The sequence below is a fragment of the Cydia splendana genome, chromosome 27, assembly GCF_910591565.1.
Source record: "Cydia splendana chromosome 27, ilCydSple1.2, whole genome shotgun sequence".
In the NCBI taxonomy this organism is placed as follows: domain Eukaryota; kingdom Metazoa; phylum Arthropoda; class Insecta; order Lepidoptera; family Tortricidae; genus Cydia; species Cydia splendana.
The window spans coordinates 7,643,570-7,665,292 of NC_085986.1; the positions used below are offsets into that span (position 1 = coordinate 7,643,570).

General features: G+C 39.2%; 1 protein-coding gene across 1 annotated transcript in view; it reads left to right on the forward strand.

Moving 5' to 3' along the window:
* LOC134803718 (dynein axonemal intermediate chain 7-like) overlaps positions 1 to 21,723 on the forward strand; it is a 66,737-nt gene that overhangs the window by 535 nt on the left and 44,479 nt on the right. The window contains exons 2-7 of the mRNA XM_063776526.1: positions 10,462 to 10,493; positions 11,987 to 12,053; positions 14,932 to 15,041; positions 19,352 to 19,443; positions 21,001 to 21,134; positions 21,561 to 21,613. Of these exons, the coding sequence (XP_063632596.1) occupies positions 19,370 to 19,443; positions 21,001 to 21,134; positions 21,561 to 21,613 (261 nt within the window). The 5' untranslated portion in view covers positions 10,462 to 10,493; positions 11,987 to 12,053; positions 14,932 to 15,041; positions 19,352 to 19,369. The remainder of the gene's footprint in view (positions 1 to 10,461; positions 10,494 to 11,986; positions 12,054 to 14,931; positions 15,042 to 19,351; positions 19,444 to 21,000; positions 21,135 to 21,560; positions 21,614 to 21,723) is intronic.

The following is a 21,723-nucleotide window of genomic DNA, read 5'->3' on the forward strand; positions in this document are numbered from 1 at the left end:
CATACACCAGCGCCTCCTTCGAGTCCCTAGTCCCTACCACCAGCCCCCGTCGAGGGTAAGGTCATGATGAGCAACTCCTATGAGCGACGGATCTCAAGTCAGTGGAAGGACATCTCATACACCTGTAAGGAGTTAGTTCATAAGTAAGTAATAATGCAACCTTGCTGTTTTTGTAGCTATAAATTACGTGTTTATTGAATAAAACTTCAGTCCTTAATCAGCATTCACTTGTTTAATTGCTCCTCCAACTTCCCGCACCACATGGCGACCCTGCCACGTGAGGTGTCGGGTTCGCGCGCCGCCGCGGTTGCGAAATTGCATTAATCGGACAATAGCCGACACACTCATACATCATTCGGGTTTTTTTAAATAAAATCGAACAATGTGTAATTCAAGAGTCGAAAAAGAAGATATTTTCATCAACCAAAACGCTGCGGGGAAATCTGCCAACGACGCTCATCTGCACGAGATGAAAAATCATTTATCGTCGATCAGCATTGTTATGATAGTGATTTGTGCACTATTGGCCATCGGAGTACTCTACGCTTGCTATAAGATATACAAGAAGTGCCACGACAAATGGTCAAGAGATTTGATCGTGCAATACAACCTTCGCCGCTCTTTCAATCGAGATCTTCGCGAGACACACACTCACTGCCATCAATGTGGACCTGCTCGAGGTGTTTCTTATTCAACAAACAAGATGAACGAGTGACCCAGTATCCAGCATCAGGACATTACGGCGATTCCAGAGTGAAAGTGAAGTGCGCGTATTCGGTAATGTGAAGTGAAATTAGTGTAAAAATCGGCATGAACGGTAATTAGAGCGTACCTACGCGTAAGTTTTCTTTATTTCTCAGCAAGGATTGTCTGCATACTTCATTTTCATGATCGTAAGATTTTTTTAATGTTAAGATAAATATGTTAATTTGATATGATAAGTAAATTGCAAGAGTTACTTGGTGATTTAAAAACCATTAAAGAATATTTAGTTAAGCTTAGTTATGATAGAAGGACGCCTGAAGTCCTTAATGCAAAGTTAGAAGAGGCATTTTTAATATATTCTAACTATCTAAAAATTTGTGAACAAGTCCAGGTAGATATCGATAAGAAAAAACTGACTGGTCAAAGCTTATTGGATATTCAGAATTTTTATGAACATATTAGGAGTTTGTATAAGCAAATAGAGGATTTTTGTCACAAAACCTATACAAGTTCAAATCCACCGTCTAATAAAAATTTCAAAATGGGCGAGTTTAACTTGAAAATAGCGCTTTCATTAATACCGTCCATGACTGACGATGAAGTTGCAATTAATCAATTAATAGACTCTATAGAATACTACGACTCTACCTTAAAAAGTGACGCGAAACAACAGTTCATAAACTTTGTCTTGAAAAATAGACTTACACAAGTAGCTAAATTAAAGTTAAGTTCGTCATACACTTCTGTCCAAAATTTAGTGACAGATATGAAAAAACTATTGTTGCCTAAAAAATCAGCCACAGCTATTCAAAATAAATTGCAGACCTTGAGACAAGGAGAGTCTTCGATTGATGACTTTGGTCAAAAATTGTCGAAAATGTTTGTAGATCTCACGATCGCGCAATCAGACGGTGACTCAAATGCATTTAAAGTATTAAAAGGTCTTAATGAAAAACAAGCGATTAAAAGATTCGCGGACGGATTGCGCAATCGTCGAGTAAGTACAATTATTGCAGCTCGCGATTACGACTCTTTAAAAGACGCCATACAGGGTGCCAAGGACGAAGAGACGACTTCAAGCAATACGTCAAGTGATGTATTTTCTTTTAACCATCGTAAAACAACTTATTTCAGTAGAGGGTACGTTCGAGGGCGTGGCTCTTATAGGGGGCAACCACACTACTCTTCAGGCGCAAGGACGCTACACAACCCAGGACATTCGGCAACAGGAGCATCATACAACTACAGGAGCAGAGGAGCTGGCAGAGGAGGCTACCAGTTCCAGAGCAATCACCGAGGCAGAAACTATCAAGGAAACCGAGGTAAGTCTAACACTTTTCATGGAAACAATGGATATCGCAACAACCGTATTTTTACGGCTGAAACTGAAACTGATGAAAATGTGAGCCCAAATCAGTTTTTTCGTGGATAATGAATCTATATTTGCAAGTAATGATACATGTTTAGTTTATTTCAATGTGCAAAACAAAAGACAATTATGGTTATGTGACACCGGTGCCTCGATCTGTGCTTTGAAGTTGGCGATCGCTTTGAAATTAGATATTCCGATTTATAAAGACAAGTTAATTATTAACGGAATAGGTGGAACAAAACAAGCAATCGGATATGCTTACATTGAATTAACGGAACGTGACCATGTATTTCAACATAAGTTTTATATTTTTGACGACTTCTTTTCAACCACGTGGGACGGAATAATAGGTAAAGATTTTCTTTTAAAATACCGCGCTTTGATAGATTTACGAAATATGGAATTGACCTTAGAATCAAGTAAGAATGAGACAGTTTGTATACCTTTTGAAAATGATAGAACTCATTTAACTCTTCCACCAAGAACCGAATCATTACATTTCGTGACTACAAACTTAGAAGAAGATTGCGTAGTGTTTTCATCAGAATTGCAAGACGGTATATTTTTGGCTAGTTCAATAGTTAGACCTTCCAATGGAAAATTACCTATAAAAATATTAAACACGACCGAAAAAGAGATTAAACTAAGTGATTTAAAGCTAGTAATACATAAAGCGAGTGATTATGATATTTGTTGTTTTGATAAATGCGACTCAAAAAGTGTAGATCGTGTAAAGGATTTATTTACTCATTTAAAATTAGAAAACCTTAACAAAGAAGAACAGATTTCTGTAGAAAACTTATGTGCCAAATATTCCGATATTTTTTATTTACCCGGTGACAAGTTAACAACGACAAATATTTACAATCACTCAATAACATTAAAAGAGAACACTAGTCCTATTTATACGAAACCGTATAGGTTACCACACGCTCAGAAAGACTTAATAAACACTGAGTTAGAAAGTATGCTAAAACAAGGCATAATAGAGAAATGTTCAAGTGAGTGGTCTAGCCCACTTCTAATAGTTCCCAAAAAATTAGATAAAAGTGGTGAGAAAAAATGGCGTATTGTTGTGGACTACCGAAAATTAAATAACTGCATTCAAGATGATAAATTTCCACTTCCCAATATTACCGAAATTATTGATTCTTTATCAGGTTGCGTATATTTTACACATTTAGACTTGGCAAACGGATATTATCAATGCAATTTAGACCAAAACAGTCGAAATTATACAGCCTTTGCCTCAGGCCAGTGGCGCATGACTCGCATGCCGCAAGGTCTCAAGTCATCTCCAAATTCTTTTTCTAGAATGATGAATTTAGCAATGTCTGGTTTAACATATGACAAGTGTCTAATTTATTTGGACGATTTAATCGTTTTCGGAAAGAATCTAGATAACCACAATTCTAATTTAATGGATGTTTTTAAAAGATTACGGAAAGTCAACCTTAAGTTAAATCCAAGTAAGTGTGAGTTCTTAAAAAAAGAAATATTGTATTTAGGACACGTAGTGTCATCTAACGGTGTGTTACCCGATCCAGAAAAAATAAGTGCAATTAAAAACTATCCAACACCGACTAGTTCAGACCAAGTAAAAAGATTCGTTGCATTCGCTAATTATTATCGAAAATTTATTCGAAATTTCGCAGAAATTGCTTTGCCATTAAACCACTTATCACGTAAAAATGTAACATTTAATTGGGATAATAACTGTCAAAAATCTTTTGAAAAACTTAAAGAAGCTATGACATCGACACCTGTATTGCAATACCCAGATTTATCAGAAAATAACACATTTATTGTGCAAACTGATGCGTCAGCATACGCACTTGGAGCTACCTTAAGTAATTTTGATAATAGGCCAGTAGCATTTGCCAGTAGAACATTAAATAAAGCCGAAAAGCACTACCCGACCGTAGATAAAGAACTACTTGGCATAGTATGGAGCATAAAACATTTTAGACCTTATTTATATGGGCGTAAGTTCATAATCAGAACGGATCATAAACCATTAGTTTATTTATTTAGCATGCGCGATCCCTCAAGTCGATTACTCAAGTTCAGGCTAGCGCTAGAGGAGTATGATTTCAAAGTGGAGTATGTGAAGGGATCGGATAACGCACCGGCCGATGCATTGTCACGTATTTGTATAAATAGCGATGAATTAAAGGAAATGAATGAAAGTATTCATGTAATGACAAGATCACAGTTTAGGAAGGCTTCCGCTACTTCTAGGCAGACTATTGATTCTACAGATGATCGGCCTGATCAACCGAAAATCGTGGAAACACATAGTAAACCTCAGAAGTCGGTAGAATTACAATTTTTGACACGACAAGAATTAATTAAGAAACGGAATCATATACAAGTGTGCGTGGAAAATCAAATATTTCTCTATGATTCATTAAAGAAAATATTGTTTATTAAATATCTAGATTCTTCATCGCAATTATCGCCAGGCGAATTTGTGAAAGAGTTAGATAATTTTTGTAGGAAAATAAACGTTAACGTGATATATATAAAGAAAAATAATAATAACTACATATTTATAGAGAAATTATTGCATGAATTTAAAAAGTCAGACTGCAGTTCGAACTTAAGACTATGTATTTTAAAAGATTTAATAAGAGTAGACGACAAAGATCAAAGAAAGGTAATATTGAATGATTTCCATCTTTTACCCACCAGTGGCCACGCGGGTATGAGACGGATGTACAATAACGTTAAAAAATATTATTTTTGGCCCAATATGGAGGAAGATATACGGAAATTTGTAAGGAGTTGTGATAAATGCCAAAAACATAAGTACTCAATTCCAATAAAAGAACCCATGGTTATTACCACAACCGCCACGTACGCGTTCGAAAAAGTTTTCTTAGATTTAATAGGCCCAGTCGAACTCGATGAGAATAATTATACTTATATACTGACCGTACAGTGCGAATTAACTAAATATATTGAAGCGTATCCATTGGTTTCAAAGAAGAGTGAGGAAGTCGCTCGAGTATTTGTCAACAATTTCTTAGGTACTTAGATATGGCATTCCGAAACGGATAGCGACCGAGAAGGGTACAGAGTTCCTGTCAGCTACTTTCAAAGAGGTAAGTAAACTTCTAAATATAGACCAATTGAACTCTACAGCCTACCACCATCAAAGCATAGGTGCGTTGGAAAATACACACAAGCACTTGGCTGCTTTTTTACGTATACAATCAGAAAAGCATCCACAAACATAGAGTACATGGCTGCCTTTCTGGAGTTTTTCTTTTAACACTTCAGTTCACACTGAAACTAAATACACGCCATTTGAACTTGTATACGGTAGGAAATGCTCACTTCCTAGCAATTTAATGGGTAATATTGTAGAACCTTTGTACAATCACGAAAGCTACCCTAAAGAGTTAAAATATAGACTCCAGGTATCTCAAAAAGAGGCTAGAGATAACTTGATAAAATCAAAAATGAAAAGAAAAGAAAAATATGATTGTAATAAGAAACCTATTATGTATAAGCCCAATGATTTAATTTTAATAAAAAATGAAGTAGGCAGTAAGTTAGATAGTATATACTTGGGCCCATATAAAGTATTGAAAGATCTTTCACCTAATGTAGAGATAGAAATTAATGGTAAGCCATTGTTAGTTCATAAAAATAGAACTAAGTTTTATTTTACACCAATGTAAAAAAAAAAAAAAAAACTTATGTAATTTTTTTTTTCTCTTTTCCGTGGGAGATGTAAGGAGTTAGTTCATAAGTAAGTAATAATGCAACCTTGCTGTTTTTGTAGCTATAAATTACGTGTTTATTGAATAAAACTTCAGTCCTTAATCAGCATTCACTTGTTTAATTGCTCCTCCAACTTCCCGCACCACACACCAGCGCCTCCTTCGAGTCCCTACCACCAGCCCCCGTCGAGGGTAAGGCCATGATGAGCAACTCCTATAAGCGACGGATCTCAAGTCAGTGGAAGGACATCTCATACACCAGCGCCTCCTTCGAGTCCCTACCACTAGCCCCCGTCGAGGGTAAGGCCATGATGAGCAACTCCTATAAGCGACGGATCTCAAGTCAGTGGAAGGACACCTCATACACCAGCGCCTCCTTCGAGTCCCTAGTCCCTACCACCAGCCCCCGTCGAGGGTAAGGTCATGATGAGCAACTCCTATGAGCGACGGATCTCAAGTCAGTGGAAGGACACCTCATACACCAGCGCCTCCTTCGAGTCCCTAGTCCCTACCACCAGCCCCCGTCGAGGGTAAGGTCATGATGAGCAACTCCTATGACCGACGGATCTAAAGCCAGTGGACGGACACCTCATATACCAGCGCTTCCTTCGAGTCCCTACCACCAGCCCCCGTCGAGGGTAAGGTCATGATGAGCAACTCCTATGTGCGACGGATCTCAAGTCAGTGGAAGGACACCTCATACACCAGCGCCTCCTTCGAGTCCCTACCACCAGCCCCCGTCGAGGGTAAGGTCATGATGAGCAACTCCTATGAGCGACGGATCTCAAGCCAGTGGACGGACACCTCATACACCAGCGCTTCCTTCGAGTCCCTACCACCAGCCCCCGTCGAGGGTAAGGTCATGATGAGCAACTCCTATGTGCGACGGATGTGAAGCCAGTGGAAGGACACCTCATACACCAGCGCTTCCTTCGAGTCCCTACCACCAGCCCCCGTCGAGGGTAAGGTCATGATGAGCAACTCCTATGAGCGACGGATCTCAAGTCAGTGGAAGGACACCTCATACACCAGCGCCTCCTTCGAGTCCCTACCACCAGCCCCCGTCGAGGGTAAGGTCATGATGAGCAACTCCTATGAGCGACGGATCTCAAGTCAGTGGAAGGACACCTCATACACCAGCGCCTCCTTCGAGTCCCTACCACCAGCCCCCATCGAGGGTAAGGTCATGATGAGCAACTCCTATAGGCGACGGATCTGTACTTTAAAGCCAGTGGACGGATACCTCATACACCAGTGCCACCTTCGAGTCCCTACCACCAGCCCCCGTCGAGGGTAAGGTCATGATGAGCAACTCCTATGAGCGACGGATCTCAAGTCAGTGGAAGGACACCTCATACACCAGCGCCTCCTTCGAGTCCCTACCACCAGCCCCCGTCGAGGGTAAGGTCATGATGAGCAACTCCTATGAGCGACGGATCTCAAGTCAGTGGAAGGACACCTCATACACCAGCGCCTCCTTCGAGTCCCTACCACCAGCCCCCGTCGAGGGTAAGGTCATGATGAGCAACTCCTATGAGCGACGGATCTCAAGTCAGTGGAAGGACACCTCATACACCAGCGCCTCCTTCGAGTCCCTACCACCAGCCCCCGTCGAGGGTAAGGCCATGATGAGCAACTCCTATAGGCGACGGATCTGTACTTAAATAGCCAGTGGACGGATACCTCATACACCAGTGCCACCTTCGAGTCCCTACCACCAGCCCCCGTCGAGGGTAAGGTCATGATGAGCAACTCCTATAAGCGACGGATCTGAACTTTAAAGCCAGTGGACGGATACCTCATACACCAGTGCCACCTTCGAGTCCCTACCACCAGCCCCCGTCGAGGGTAAGGTCATGATGAGCAACTCCTATGAGCGACGGATCTCAAGTCAGTGGAAGGACACCTCATACACCAGCGCCTCCTTCGAGTCCCTACCACCAGCCCCCGTCGAGGGTAAGGTCATGATGAGCAACTCCTATGAGCGACGGATCTCAAGTCAGTGGAAGGACACCTCATACACCAGCGCCTCCTTCGAGTCCCTACCACCAGCCCCCGTCGAGGGTAAGGTCATGATGAGCAACTCCTATGAGCAACGGATCTCAAGTCAGTGGACGGACACCTCATCCACCAGTGCCTCCTTCGAGTCCCTACCACCAGCCCCCGTCGAGGGTAAGGCCATGATGAGCAACTCCTATGAGCGACGGATCTCAAGTCAGTGGAAGGACACCTCATATACCAGCGCCTCCTTCGAGTCCCTACCACCAGCCCCCGTCGAGGGTAAGGCCATGATGAGCAACTCCTATGAGCGACGGATCTCAAGTCAGTGGAAGGACACCTCATACACCAGCGCCTCCTTCGAGTCCCTACCACCAGCCCCCGTCGAGGGTAAGGTCATGATGAGCAACTCCTATGAGCAACGGATCTCAAGTCAGTGGACGGACACCTCATCCACCAGTGCCTCCTTCGAGTCCCTACCACCAGCCCCCGTCGAGGGTAAGGCCATGATGAGCAACTCCTAAAAGCGACGGATCTCAAGTCAGTGGAAGGACACCTCATATACCAGCGCCTCCTTCGAGTCCCTACCACCAGCCCCCGTCAAGGGTAAGGTCATGATGAGCAACTCCTATGAGCGACGGATCTCAAGCCAGTAGACGGACACCTCATACACCAGCGCTTCCTTCGAGTCCCTACTACCAGCCCCCGTCGAGGGTAAGGTCATAACTCCTATGAGCGACGGATGTGAAGCCAGTGGATGGGCACCTCATATACCAGCGCTTCCTTCGAGTCCCTACCACCAGCCCCCGTCGAGGGTAAATCTTCCTCCTTATTCACATTCAACGAAAAGACACCACTGTAATGTTTCCACACATTTACTTCCAAAAAAATAATACATTAATAATAGAAAGAAAATCGACTCGAAAGACCCGACCGTTTTTAATGGAAACAATTACTTAAAAATTAAAATTAAAAATTAAATTTATTTAAGACCAACAAGGGTCAATTTCGTTAGTGACACATTTTAAAATTATATTTCACCCGTATATCTAATACTAGCCCCAATGCCTTGGAGTTCATTTCAATAATTGACAGACATAAACTAGCGTACCTATCTTTGTATACCTACAAGGCAAAATTCAAATTGAAATATTCGTACAATTGGTATTATACCTCGAGCCAGGAACAGATTTCCATGACCAATCGCCTCCCGGGTGATAACTCGTATAGTGGTTAACGGCTATGTATAATGAACCCTCATGGACGTCAGCTGCCACTCCGTTAGTGGGTTGAGGAATGGCAGCCACCGAATCAAGTAAAAAATAAAATAAATTGTGTCATCGCCTCCCATTTGATACTTTGTCAGATGTAACTTCAGAAAATGCGCTAGATGAGAACATATGTGACGTTCTCAATCAAAAGGTACTTTGTCGCTTACCATAAAGACGAAAGCTTGTATCCTTATGCAAATAATAGCATGTCAAGGCGTCCATATGGCAAACGACAATGTGATAAAGTCACCTGCAATAATATGTTACACAACGGAGGCCGCAAAAATATCTGACACGACCTTATTTCTGCCCTGCTTATTGTAGGTGCAGTAGTTGCATGAAAATCATCGTTTAAATAAAAAACTTATTCAAAGAGAACAAGATAAACAATTGCATGACTTCTCAACTGCGATTACTGCATATGTTGTTAGCACGGCAGATTTGTAGGGCGTCTCATATTTTTGCGGCCTTCGAAGAGCAACATATTATTGCAAACATATGATTTCGATAATCCGAGCCGATGTGTATCCCTGGGACACGACACAAATTCAAACCCATCCAACATTTCTTCGGTCTCAATGACGGTGCAGCCCTACCTAACCCGTCTACCTCCACTCTGCACTAGCGCCATGTTTTTGTTGTTGCTCATTCTGTTTTTTTTTATAATTGTACATTTTTGATAATAAAAGTCAGAGGTAAACATATTATTGCAAATGACTGTGCCACTTGATTGAGAACGTCACATATGCATCAGTCCTAGTACGTTATCATATTTTATTTGATCGATAGCACAATCCACATAGCAACACACCCTGTTTACACCATTGTATTGAAAAACAGTAAAAACGAACGAATCACCACAAATTTAAAAAGGTCGGTACCTGATTTAATGTATGCCCATGATATTTGGGCCACACGCCATCACATATATCGGGGCGGGCAAGGTGATCACATATATATGAACACGCCTCTATTCTCAACGAGCTACAGTGCGTGTTCAGATATTTTTGATCACCTCGGCCGCTCCGATATATCTGATGGCGCCTGTACAATACGTTGAACTTTAGCGTTTTCGATTGGACGAATTTTTAACCGGATTTACATATTCGTATTGTTTATTGGAATACATTCATAGGTTACGAGTATTCGACCGATATTTATGTATGTTAATGGTGAAGTGTAGAATTGAGTTATTGTTTAAAAAATATCTAGTCATTTCATCACCTATATTATTTCATTTATAAATATTGTTTTAAATATAAGCTCTAAGTATCAATGATGTTTGTAACAGTACGTATAACTTGCAAGAGTTGCAGAATGTGACCAGAAGTTAAAAACATAAAATTTTTGAACCTAATAAGATAAGTTTTCTTTTCTTTTCCAGAGGTCAAAAAGAAGCCTAAGAAGAAGAAGAAGGTATGTTATAGTTATGTCTTTAGTTATTTTGCATATTTTAAAATAAAATAAAATAAATAAATTAAATATTCCTTTAATTCAGGCCTGTGGCCCATAAAAAGTTGTTAGTAACAATGCCTTAGTCTATGTTAGTAATGTTAGTATACAGAAGGTAATAAACTAATAACAATTAAATTAACAAATAAATCAATTAATACATTTTATACAAGCCCGAGCATTATTTGCCTCCATTTGGGCATTATAAATGCATTACAATTGGGCATTATAAATGCCTCCATTGTAAATATATATATGTCGAAGACCGATGGGCTAGTATCTAGATGTATTACTTCACAGCTAAACCAGTATGCTATTATGCTACCAGTGTATGAAATAAACATTCGAACTCGTTAACCATACTAGCGCCTACTATATTTCAGTACTAAATGTTTAAAAGAACTAATTGCTATTTTTAACTCAAAATAAAATTCACTTAAAATCGTTTAAATCTTCATTCAAGTCAAACTAGGCCAGCTCCAACCCTACACCTCTGACCTGAGAAGATTTAGCCCAATATGGGACCGGCAACAAACTCAGAGGGACACATCTTTTCAAAACAACACATAACACATCCTTTCTTTATTTCACAAAAGTAAGCTTCTAACGAAACATAAGATATCAGAATAATACTTATAATATGATTATGATTATACTTGAAACAAAACACTTAGCTAAATGGTTAAAGAACGTTAGATTCTATAAGCTATCAGAATAATCCTTCAGGTATAAGCCTTCAGGAACGTGGCGAGTTAGGCACGAGGTTGGCTAACGAGTACGTCCGATCTCTAGCGCGGTCCGATCAAGAAGAACTACCAGCGGCGGAGCCTCTCCGCTCCCGCCTCAGTCAAGTTGGCCAACCTGCTCGACCAGTCTACCAACATAACAACAAAAATGCCAACTCGTGCCTACGCTCACCCAAGAGAAACCTCTTGACGTTCCAAAGCCTTCTACCTGTCATTTTAGTTCAACAACACGCCAATAGATGGCGTTACTCTCTACGCAACTTTATTTCAACAATGCGCCAATAGACGGCGTTACTCTCTACGCAACTTTATTTATTTCGTTACAACCAAATAATACGCAGCTCAACATTGCTAATCGATTTTATACAGGCGTCTAAAATAATAAACTATAACGCTGCAACGTCTTTCTGGTGTCAGGTTCCGACATATATGTATATCGTCGCCTAGTACCCATAGTACAGATGTAGTGCATAATTGATTTCCATCGTATTTTCACGGAAACGTATGAACGTGTATTGCTATTTCAGCCAGTCTCGGTACAAAAAGTACTGACGTTGACTGAAGTAGCATGACAAATATGAACGTTTCCGGGAAAATACGATAGAAATCAATTATGCACTTTATCTGTACAAGCTTTGCTTAGTTTGGGGCTAGGTCGATCTGTGAAAGACTGTCCCCAAATATTTATTTATTTATTTATAATGTCAACAGGCGGTGGAAGAGGAGGTGATAGTAGAGGAGGTAGCTTTCCAATGGTCCGAAGAGAGTCTTCCGCAAGGTATTCTATTTTACAATGTATGGCGTCGAGACACTAGGCCCGTGGGGTAGGGGGGCTCGGGGCCTCCACAAGGCGCTCAGCAAACGCCTAAGGCAGGCCACATGTTACCCTCGCGCAGGCAGCTTCTCGCGCAAAGATTGGCCATAGCAATCCAGCGCGGGAACGCTGCCTGCGTGATGGGCAGGTTACAAAGGGCGCAAATTTTTGATAGGTATTTTTATCTTTTAGCTTTAGTTATCTTAATTGTAGTTAATTTTAGTTTTATATTCATTTTATAACACTTATTATATAAAATAAATGAGTTTTTACCCATGTATGTATGTTTGTACGCGCGTTTGTCGCTCCCGTATCGGCTTAGAGCGTTTTCACATTGTCCGATCCGAATATCGGATGTCGGAATGAAGTAAAATGTAAGAAATATGTGTTTCTCTGTATCTATTTATACATTTAATAGATCATTATTACTAAAAAACGATAGATAATGCCAATGGCACTCATCTGTAGCTATTATTGTCATAGGCGCCTTCCTACATCCGATATCGGCACAGAATAAATAATAGTACTAGGTACAGAAGACACTCTCTAACAAAACGCGTGATCAGGACAGATATGGCCGCTAGGTGGCGACAGCGCCACGCGCGGCTTATGGCTAGCCACCAAAATTGGTGTGGAAAGTATGTACTTTTAGCTACCTGTAGCAAAGCGACGAAATTGCGGAGTGAGCCACGCCTGACATCGGTGCGGCGCTTCCGATAAATTCAGCTGTTTCGGAGCCCCCCGTCAGCTGTCGGACCGATATACACGGTGTGGCCTGTAACACGAGCAAAGAATTAAAACAAAGATTGTACTCCTCAAACGGTGACACTTTTGTTCAACAACTTTTAAAAATTATGAAATATTTAGACTCCCTATTTTTTATACAAAATAAATATTATCTTCAATGGACGCCATCGCCACGCCATATTAGTGTGATTGACGTTGCTTGTCACGCCTTAAACATAACAAAATTCGCAATACATTGCGTCTTAGAATAAACATTAAAGTGTAATAAAAATCAAACCACAAGTTATTTTTAAAAGTCGCTGAACAAATGTTGGTCAGTATGAGGAGTACAGCATACAGTTTAATTTTTTGCTCATGTTACAGGCCACACCCGGTATATAATATCTGTTTGTGTTCGTATGTGTACGCAAAGTGTTTATTGAAGTGTGCGTGACCGCTAAAGACGGCGCACTGTGGAACGAAATTCGGCTCTCATTGACATAGAAACCGAAGTTGTTATTTTTATATTTTTTTGATTGGAATAGGGTTTGCTAGGCATTGTTATGGTAACCTATGAATTTTAAACGATTTGGAATGAAAATTGTCGAGTTATGATTTTTCTTCAAAAATAATGTATGGAGCAGGAACAAGAAATCATTATTACTCAAGAACAGCAAAACAAACCGTAATATCCTCGCAGGTGGTTATACTACGAATTATTTGTGATTTTTTGGCATACTACATATATCCGTCACGGGTGCGGTTTTTTTTAAATCATTAATTGTTTCTATGGAAAAAGCACAAAAGCCAAAGTCATTATTTTCAGATTTTTTTGATTGAAATGGGTTTTACTTAGTGTGTTTATGCTAAATTATAAGTTTCAGACGATTTGAGTTGAAATAAGTAGAATTATGATTTAAAAAAAAATGTATGGAGCCGGAACAAAAAACCAAAATATCTCAAGAACCGCAACAAGTACGGTAATATCCTCGCAGATGGTTATTCTACGAATTATTTGTGATTTTTTGGCATACTACATATATCCGTCACCGGTGCAGTTTTTTTTAAATCAATAATTGATTTTATGGAAAAAACACAAAAACCAAAGTCAACATATTAAGATTTTTTTGATTGAAATGGGTTTCGCCCAGTATGTTTATGCTAAGTTGTAAGTTTCTGACGATTTGAGTTGAAAATAGTAGAGTTATGATTATTTTTCAAAAAAAATGTATGGAGCCGGAACAAAAAATCTAAATATCTCATGAACCGCAACAAATATGGTAATATCCTCGCAGATGGTTATCCTACGAATTACTTGTGATTTTTTGGCACCCTACACATTTCCGTCACGGGTGCGGTTTTTTTTTATTTTTTATTATTCTTCTTCTTCTTCTTCCTCGCGTTATCCCGGCATTTTGCCACGGCTCATTAATCTTTTATTATTAAATATTTTAATTTAATTGCTACGATTTTTTTATATATTTGATTACAACTAATCTGAAATTCATAAGTTAGCAAAAGAATGCGGAGCAAACCCCATTTCAATCAAAACAACCTTAAAATGTCAAGGTCGATTTCCGTGGCATTTGCAAAGAAACAATAAAAGATTTAAAAAAACCGCACCCGTGACGGAAATGTGTAGGGTGCCAAAAAATCACAAATAATTCGTAGTATAACCACCTGCTAGGATATTATGGTTTGTTTTGCGGTTGTTGAGTAATAATGATGATTGAGTGATTTCTTGTTCCTGCTCCATACATTGTTTTTGAAAAAAAATCGTAAGCCGACAATTTTCGTTCCAAATCGTCTAAAATTCATAGGTTACCATAACAATGCCTAGCAAAACATATTTCAATCAAAAAAACATAAAAATAACAACTTCGGTTTCTATGTCAATGAGAGCCGAATTTCGTTCCACAGCTGCGGCGCCCGGGAGGGCGGCCGGCTCCCTGACTCTGCGGGGTTGTGAACTGCCTGGCAGCCATGTGTGTTTTTAGTTTTAAGATATATTTTATAATAATATGTATGCTAGTTTTAAGGTATTTATCTATGGGCCAATAGTTGCCTGAAAATAAATATTTTCATTTCATTTCAAAAAACTTATTTTATCACGCAGAAGAAGAAGTTGAGGAAAAGAAAGTCGTGGAAGAAGAGGAAGTGGCAAAGAAAAAAAAGAAGGGGAAAAAGGATAAGAAACCGAAAGAAGAAATACCGGATTTTGAGAAGGTAAATATTAAATCTAGGTAGGCTATGGTCGGTATATTTCTCTTCTTCTTTCCATCCTGTTACCCCCTGCTGGGGTGTAGGGCTCGAATCTTTTTCTTCCACTGACTCCGGTCCTGGGCAGCTTGGGTAGCCTCCTCCGACCCCATCCCCAATACACCCAGCTCTTAGCAGGTATATTTAGATGTTTAAATAAAAGTAAAGAAACAATTTGTAAATGTTCGGGTAGTTATAACCATGTTATAACATTTATTGGTTAACCGACCAAATACAAAACCGCCTGGGTCAGTCACTGAACGGCCTGACTTTAACCTACATTATTTGATCGTGTAATGTTTTCATGTACCCTTCAACTGGCATAAGGAGCCATTTGAGGGTAGATTTTGTTTACTTTTATTTAAATACCTAAAGATACAGAGTATAGGTAGGGTAATTCGCCACTAACTGGCCACTGTTAATAATTGGCCACCCTAAACTAAAAATGAATTCTATTCACCTATAAACAGAATTCATTTTAGTATAAGGTTTCAATAACTGGCCATCCTTGAATAACTAGCCACCTTATACTAAGATGAATTATGTTTACAGGTGAATAGAATTCATTTTTCGTTTAGGGTGGCCAATTACTAACAGTGGCCAGTTACTGGCGAATTGCTTACTTTTCACTACAATGGATCGCTGGCCGATTGTTCTGCCATCTGAGCTACCAAGACCTCACACAAGAACAGCAAATTTACCACCACATGGACCTTTAGGGAGGCAACCTAGAGCCTCTCTATCGCACTAATATGGAAGAGTGATAGAGAGATTAATATTACCGTTTTGATCGCTACGGCGCAAACGGTTGTCACATGGGCGTCGCCATGCTGATCCAGGCGAGACAGCTGTGCCTTCCCCCCTCCCCCCACCAGGAGAGTAAGCTTGCTCTTCCCCCTCCCCTCGTTATTACAAGGGTGTCGAACAGAGTCGCCACTAGAGTTAGACCAAGTTAAGTTGGCAGCGATTTTGATAGACCAGACTGTGCAAGTGTTATTTCAACGTCATAATTTCATATCGGCCATAGCAACTACCCCCTCCCCTAGCCCATCAGCTGGCGACGCCCTTGGACTGGCATCTTGGCTAGGCCCTCTATAATGTTAGTATCCGAGTATAAAAACAATGATTAAGTATATTCGTGTATGAAAACGACAGGAAACATGAAACATGCATGTCATGAGTTTAGAATCAATCAATTTCCGATTGAATGGGTGAAATGACGATAAAATTAACTTCTTATGGCTCCCCTACGTCGTTTTTAGGGTTCTGTTTATACACGTACTAGCGACCTGCCCCGGCTTCGCGCGGGTAAACCTTAACAAATTAGACACCTTCCTCACGAATCACTCTATGATTAATTAATCTAAAAATTAATTCTATTCTATTCTATTCGATAGGGGGAATAAATCACGATAGATCACGTTGGGGGAGGGGGGGTATAACGAAACCTCACGTGTATTTTTCTACAGTGAACGAAACTAAGAAAAAAAACCTACCACATGAGTAGATACCTTTTCTCGGTTTCGTTAAACATAAATCTTCACTCTGCACTTCAAAATAGCGAGTCTATTTAACGAAAATAGAAAAATAAACAAGAATTTCTGTATAGAATACTATTTATCTTAAAATTAGGTCGAATGAAAAAAATTCAAAATAATACACGTGTGATTGGGGGGAGGGGGGTAGCCAAAAACCTCACCAAGTATCACCAAGGGGGAGGGGGGTCAAAAAGTAGTCGAAAACAACTCGCGTGATTTGTGCACAACCCCATACATACACACAAACAGACAGACGCGGTGGGTCTTCAACCAGGGGGACTTTGTTTTATAAGGTGTAGTGATCAGATAGATAAACAGTTTTAAAAGCTTTGAATTGACTCGACGATCATTGTTCCGATAGTCGTGTGAGCGAATGGTCTCATAGCGTAGAGTCTCGACCAACACCTAGAGAGACTCTCGCTGGGTGGATGGATCAAGGGTCAGATGCAGAAGGCGGTAGACTTGGACACGGCGCGGATAGTCCGTCGGTTCATCACTCTGCGGCCCTGACCACCGGCAGCTTGGGCCTTACCCCGCTGCCGGCGGCACCCTAGGTTAGGTTTTTTATAATAATATATGATTATATGGTAATACGTCAATTACTGGCCACTGTTTAGTAACTGGCCACCCTAAACTAAAAATGAATTCTATTCACCTATAAACAGAATTCATGTTAGTATAATGTGGCTAGTTATTGAATGGTGGCCAGTTATTGGAACCTAATACTAAAATGAATTCTGTTTATAGGTGAATAGTAGAAACTAAAAATTAATTTAGTTAACGGTGGCCAGTTATTAGCCGGTGACCAGTAATTGACGATTTTACCTACCTATTTTGTATTTTACTTTTATGTCCATATTATTAAAACCTAGCCTAAGATGAAAAATAAAATAAATATTACAAGTAGGTACCTGGGCGTTTTCTAAAATAAATATCGGAAACCTGATTCTCACAGATCCTGGTGTTTTTGCAACTCAGAATCACTAGCATATTCAATTCTGATGATAAAATAAAATGTCCCAAAAATTTGTATGAAAATTGTACGTTCCACTACGTCACGCACATACAAGTGAAATTTTTTTTCATACTAAAACGTGACGTAATGGAATGGACAGTTTGGGACATCTTTTTTAATGGTGGGATGGAGAATGCTATCGATTCTGAGTAGAATGGGCCCAAGAACGTCCAGATTTGAAAAAAAACAGGTTTTTTCAATATTTATTTTAGAAAACGCCCACCTACGGAACTCAAAACAGTTTAATCGTTTCCATCTTGGATATTATTCTTTAAAAGGGTACTTCAGTAACCGGCTTCAGTCCCTTCAGTCCCCGAAAGCCTCTGTAGACTCCATGTCGACTGGAAAGAGGAACATTTCTCAGGAGTGGAAATTATTGCAGCAGAATTATAATTGTTCTCCTGTAAATATAAAAAACGCATTAGTAAAAAAAGTGTTTATAAAATATTGAAGTGCAATGCTTTTACGAATTATTTATCATTCGCGTCAAAAAACAGATTTTTTTTTTTGCTTTAATTAGTATTGTCAACAGTTTCAGTTTTTTTTTTCAACAGAAAAGTTAAAAAGTAGTTTAAATTAGATAAAATCGGAAACAATTAAATATTTTTTTTCTTTACTACATAGTGAAATTCTTTGATAGCAGAATATTCCTGTAATAACGCGCCTGACGTTTAATATAAAGAAACGTGTGTTTTTTTGCGAAACAATACTTTCATACATAAATAATTGCTAAAAACCCTTTCTCTGCTATAATCTTTAGGTACCTAGGAAGTTTTACCATGTTTCAGTAATCTCAAAAAAAACAATACATACTTATAATATCTCAATGCTTGACATTATGTTTTGTATCCTAAAAATATAGCGTAGTCAGAAAAGCTATACTCTGTATCTTTAGGTATTTAAATAAAAGTAAACAAACAATTTGTACATTTTCGGGTAGTTATATCATTTATAGTTAACCAACCAAACCGCCTGGATCTGTCACTGAACGACCTGACTTTAACCTAGATTATTTGATCGTGTAATGTTTTAATCTACCCTCAACTGGCTTAAGGAGCCATTTGAGGGTAGATTTTGTTTACTTTTATTTAACCCTTTAACCATTTGACATTCCTTTCTAGTCATTCGATTTCGAACCATAATTCTTATAGTAGAGATGCGTTTTTGTTTTAAGTATGATGACAAGTATGGTGCCGCTACGGACTAAAGGGTTAACCCTATTACTAGACCCGAATTAATAGAAAGGAATGTCAAATGGTTAAAGGGTTAAATACCTAAAGATACAGACTATAGTATGCAGAGGTGCAGTTTTGCAGACTGTACATAAAATTATGTTACTTACTTTTTCCCAATTCAAGTGGTTAGGGTCAGATAACTTAACATTTCGTACTTGTACGTGTGTCGATTTGACATACATTATAAGTTTATTTATAACACATTTGAGCAAGTCAAATCGGCTACTTTTCTTGTTGTTTTGCCACTAAACACAAACATATACACGGTTTTTTTTTTAATTTTAAGTGAAAAAGATAGCTATGTCTCGTTTCTGTTCGTAAATATATTCGTAAATACCATAAACCCTTCTTAATATAATAATCTTACTTTAAATAAATTAAAAGATATTGCTTCTGCGAAGCATCTTTAAAAAAAAGTATTCGCTTCTCCGAAGCATCTCTTCACAAAGAAGTAGCTTCTCAATAGTGCTAACTTTGTTATTGTAACAGCCCAAAGAGTGGAAGAAAATGAATAAGAAAGACAGAGATCTGTGGCTCGTGAACCGAATAGAAGAGTGGCGCGCCGAGGTGGAAGCGGAAAAGTTGGTCACACTTACTACCGTCATACTTCATACAGTCGCCATCCGGAGCGGCTAACTTCCTCACAAATATCTGAACGCGCATCTATTGTCAAGGCGTTAGAGTGCGTGAAGATATTTTTGAGCACCTCGGCAGCTCTTATATATATGATGGCGACTGCACTGATTTAAACTTTCACGATTTGTACTCACTTATTATTCACATCGACGGGACTTGAAACTTAAAATTAAGTTTTAAATTTACCTCCGACGTTTTGAGGCTAAAGTTGACATCAACATCAAGGCGCGCGAGTTTTTCGAACTACCCGCACTTGGTCTTGTTTATTAACTTGAACGTTTTACACGATTAAGGGCCACCCCATACTAGCGTCTTTTGAGCGACGGCGTCTAGTCAGCGCTATGGAAAATGGCGTCGCTGCGCAGTTGCACCAACGTTGCGTCGAGCAGCAGCCAATAGAGTTGACTAGACGCAGAGGCTCGTGGACTAGTGTTGGCTCTCTCAGTCCCGTAGTTGTGAATAATAATATCTCATACTATTTTATAGAGTTTTTATTGAGTGTGTTTTTCTTGCTACTGTCATACTTCATACCATTTTATTTGTGTAAATCTTAGTGTAGATAGTACTGTTTTTATGCGTATAATATCTACCTACTGTCGAGTTCAATCTCGTAAGGCCTACCATACAAATATATACTGATATCTACGATTATCAGTTTACTGAGGCATGTATCGTATGAATAGTTAAATTTTATGTAGTTATTAATCATTATACTTGAGCATATGACGAAGCTCGAGCTATACAACAGTCAAGTTCACTTCGACACTTCGATATTAGATTTCTATAGTCTGTCAAGACATTTCTGTCAGTTGAAAAAAGCGGCAAATTTAAAAACGAAAAGCGAAAGAGAATTTGAATTACGCGCCTTTTTCTACTGATAAATTTGTTTGACAGGCTATATGTCTATATTATTATTTATTATATAGTCTGTCAAGACATTGAGTCAGGTGAAAAAAGCGGCAAATTTAAAAAATGTAGGTGCGATGGAAAATTTTAATCTCGCGCCTTTTTCAACTGGTAAAGTTGTTTGACAGGCTATTAATCTATATTATTATTTATTAACCATGTAGCTCACTAACCCCATAGCAAAAAATATCCAAGCACAGACTGCTTGGTAAAAGTAACAAAAACATATCGCTGGCCCAATATTAGAGGGTTCTATGTTTCACTTTTATCGAACTGAAGTTTGAACATTGTCATAGTGACATTAAGTCGAATTTCAACTATCTTGAAAATGTAACATAGAACCCTGTAATATTGGGCCAGCGATATGGCTCTTAGTATTTTGTAATTGTTTCATGTCATTAACAAAGACATTTATGGCAAAATAAATATCAGCGTAGCATTCCGAGTGTTCTAACATGTCAAAGTAAAAAAAATAGTGAAAGTAGCGTTGGTTACAAGTTACAAACAAATGCTCCCAAAAATCGAAGCATGCCTTCCTTAGAAGCAAAGCTTGGTATAACTTAGAAGCAAAGCTTTCTATACCTGTCTCGTTTTAGGCAAGCAAGGCTGGCGGGTGCGACAGAGAAGAAAATAGCCCTGGCGAGGGAGAGGGCAGAACTCTTAGCGAAGGACAATGCAGAACAAGAGAGAAGGAGAGATATATTGGCGAAGACTTGTAACCTGTTTTCCAGTAAGTATATTTTGTCAACGAACTGGTGTAGTCCCATTTGAGTCGCTTATCTTCATACTCGGATAAATCCATCTGTCAGATTATCCGATTTTGGTATTAAAAAAACCGGCCAAGTGCGAGTCGGACTCGCGCACGAAGTTGGTACCATTACGCAAAAAACGGCAAAAAAAATCACGTTTGTTGTATGGGAGCCCCACTTAAATATTTATTATATTCTGTTTTTAGTATTTTTTGTTATAGCGGCAACAGAAATACATCATCTGTGAAAATTTCAACTGTCTATCACGGACACGAGATACACGCTGGTGACAGACAGACGGACAGACAGACAGACAGACAAACGGACAGTGGAGTCTTAGTAATAGGATCCCTTTTTTACCCTTTGGGTACGGAACCCTAATAACTGTAAATTTTGGTATATTTCAGAATTTGAAAGGGAGAAAATCGAATATCTGAACAATTTACAGCGAAAGGCGGAGGTAACTATAGCTAATTGTATTTCTAAGATTATAATATTTATAATAAAATACACAAATATGTATAGTCGCTGCGCTGGTGGCCTAGCGGTAAGAGCGTACGACTTTCAAAC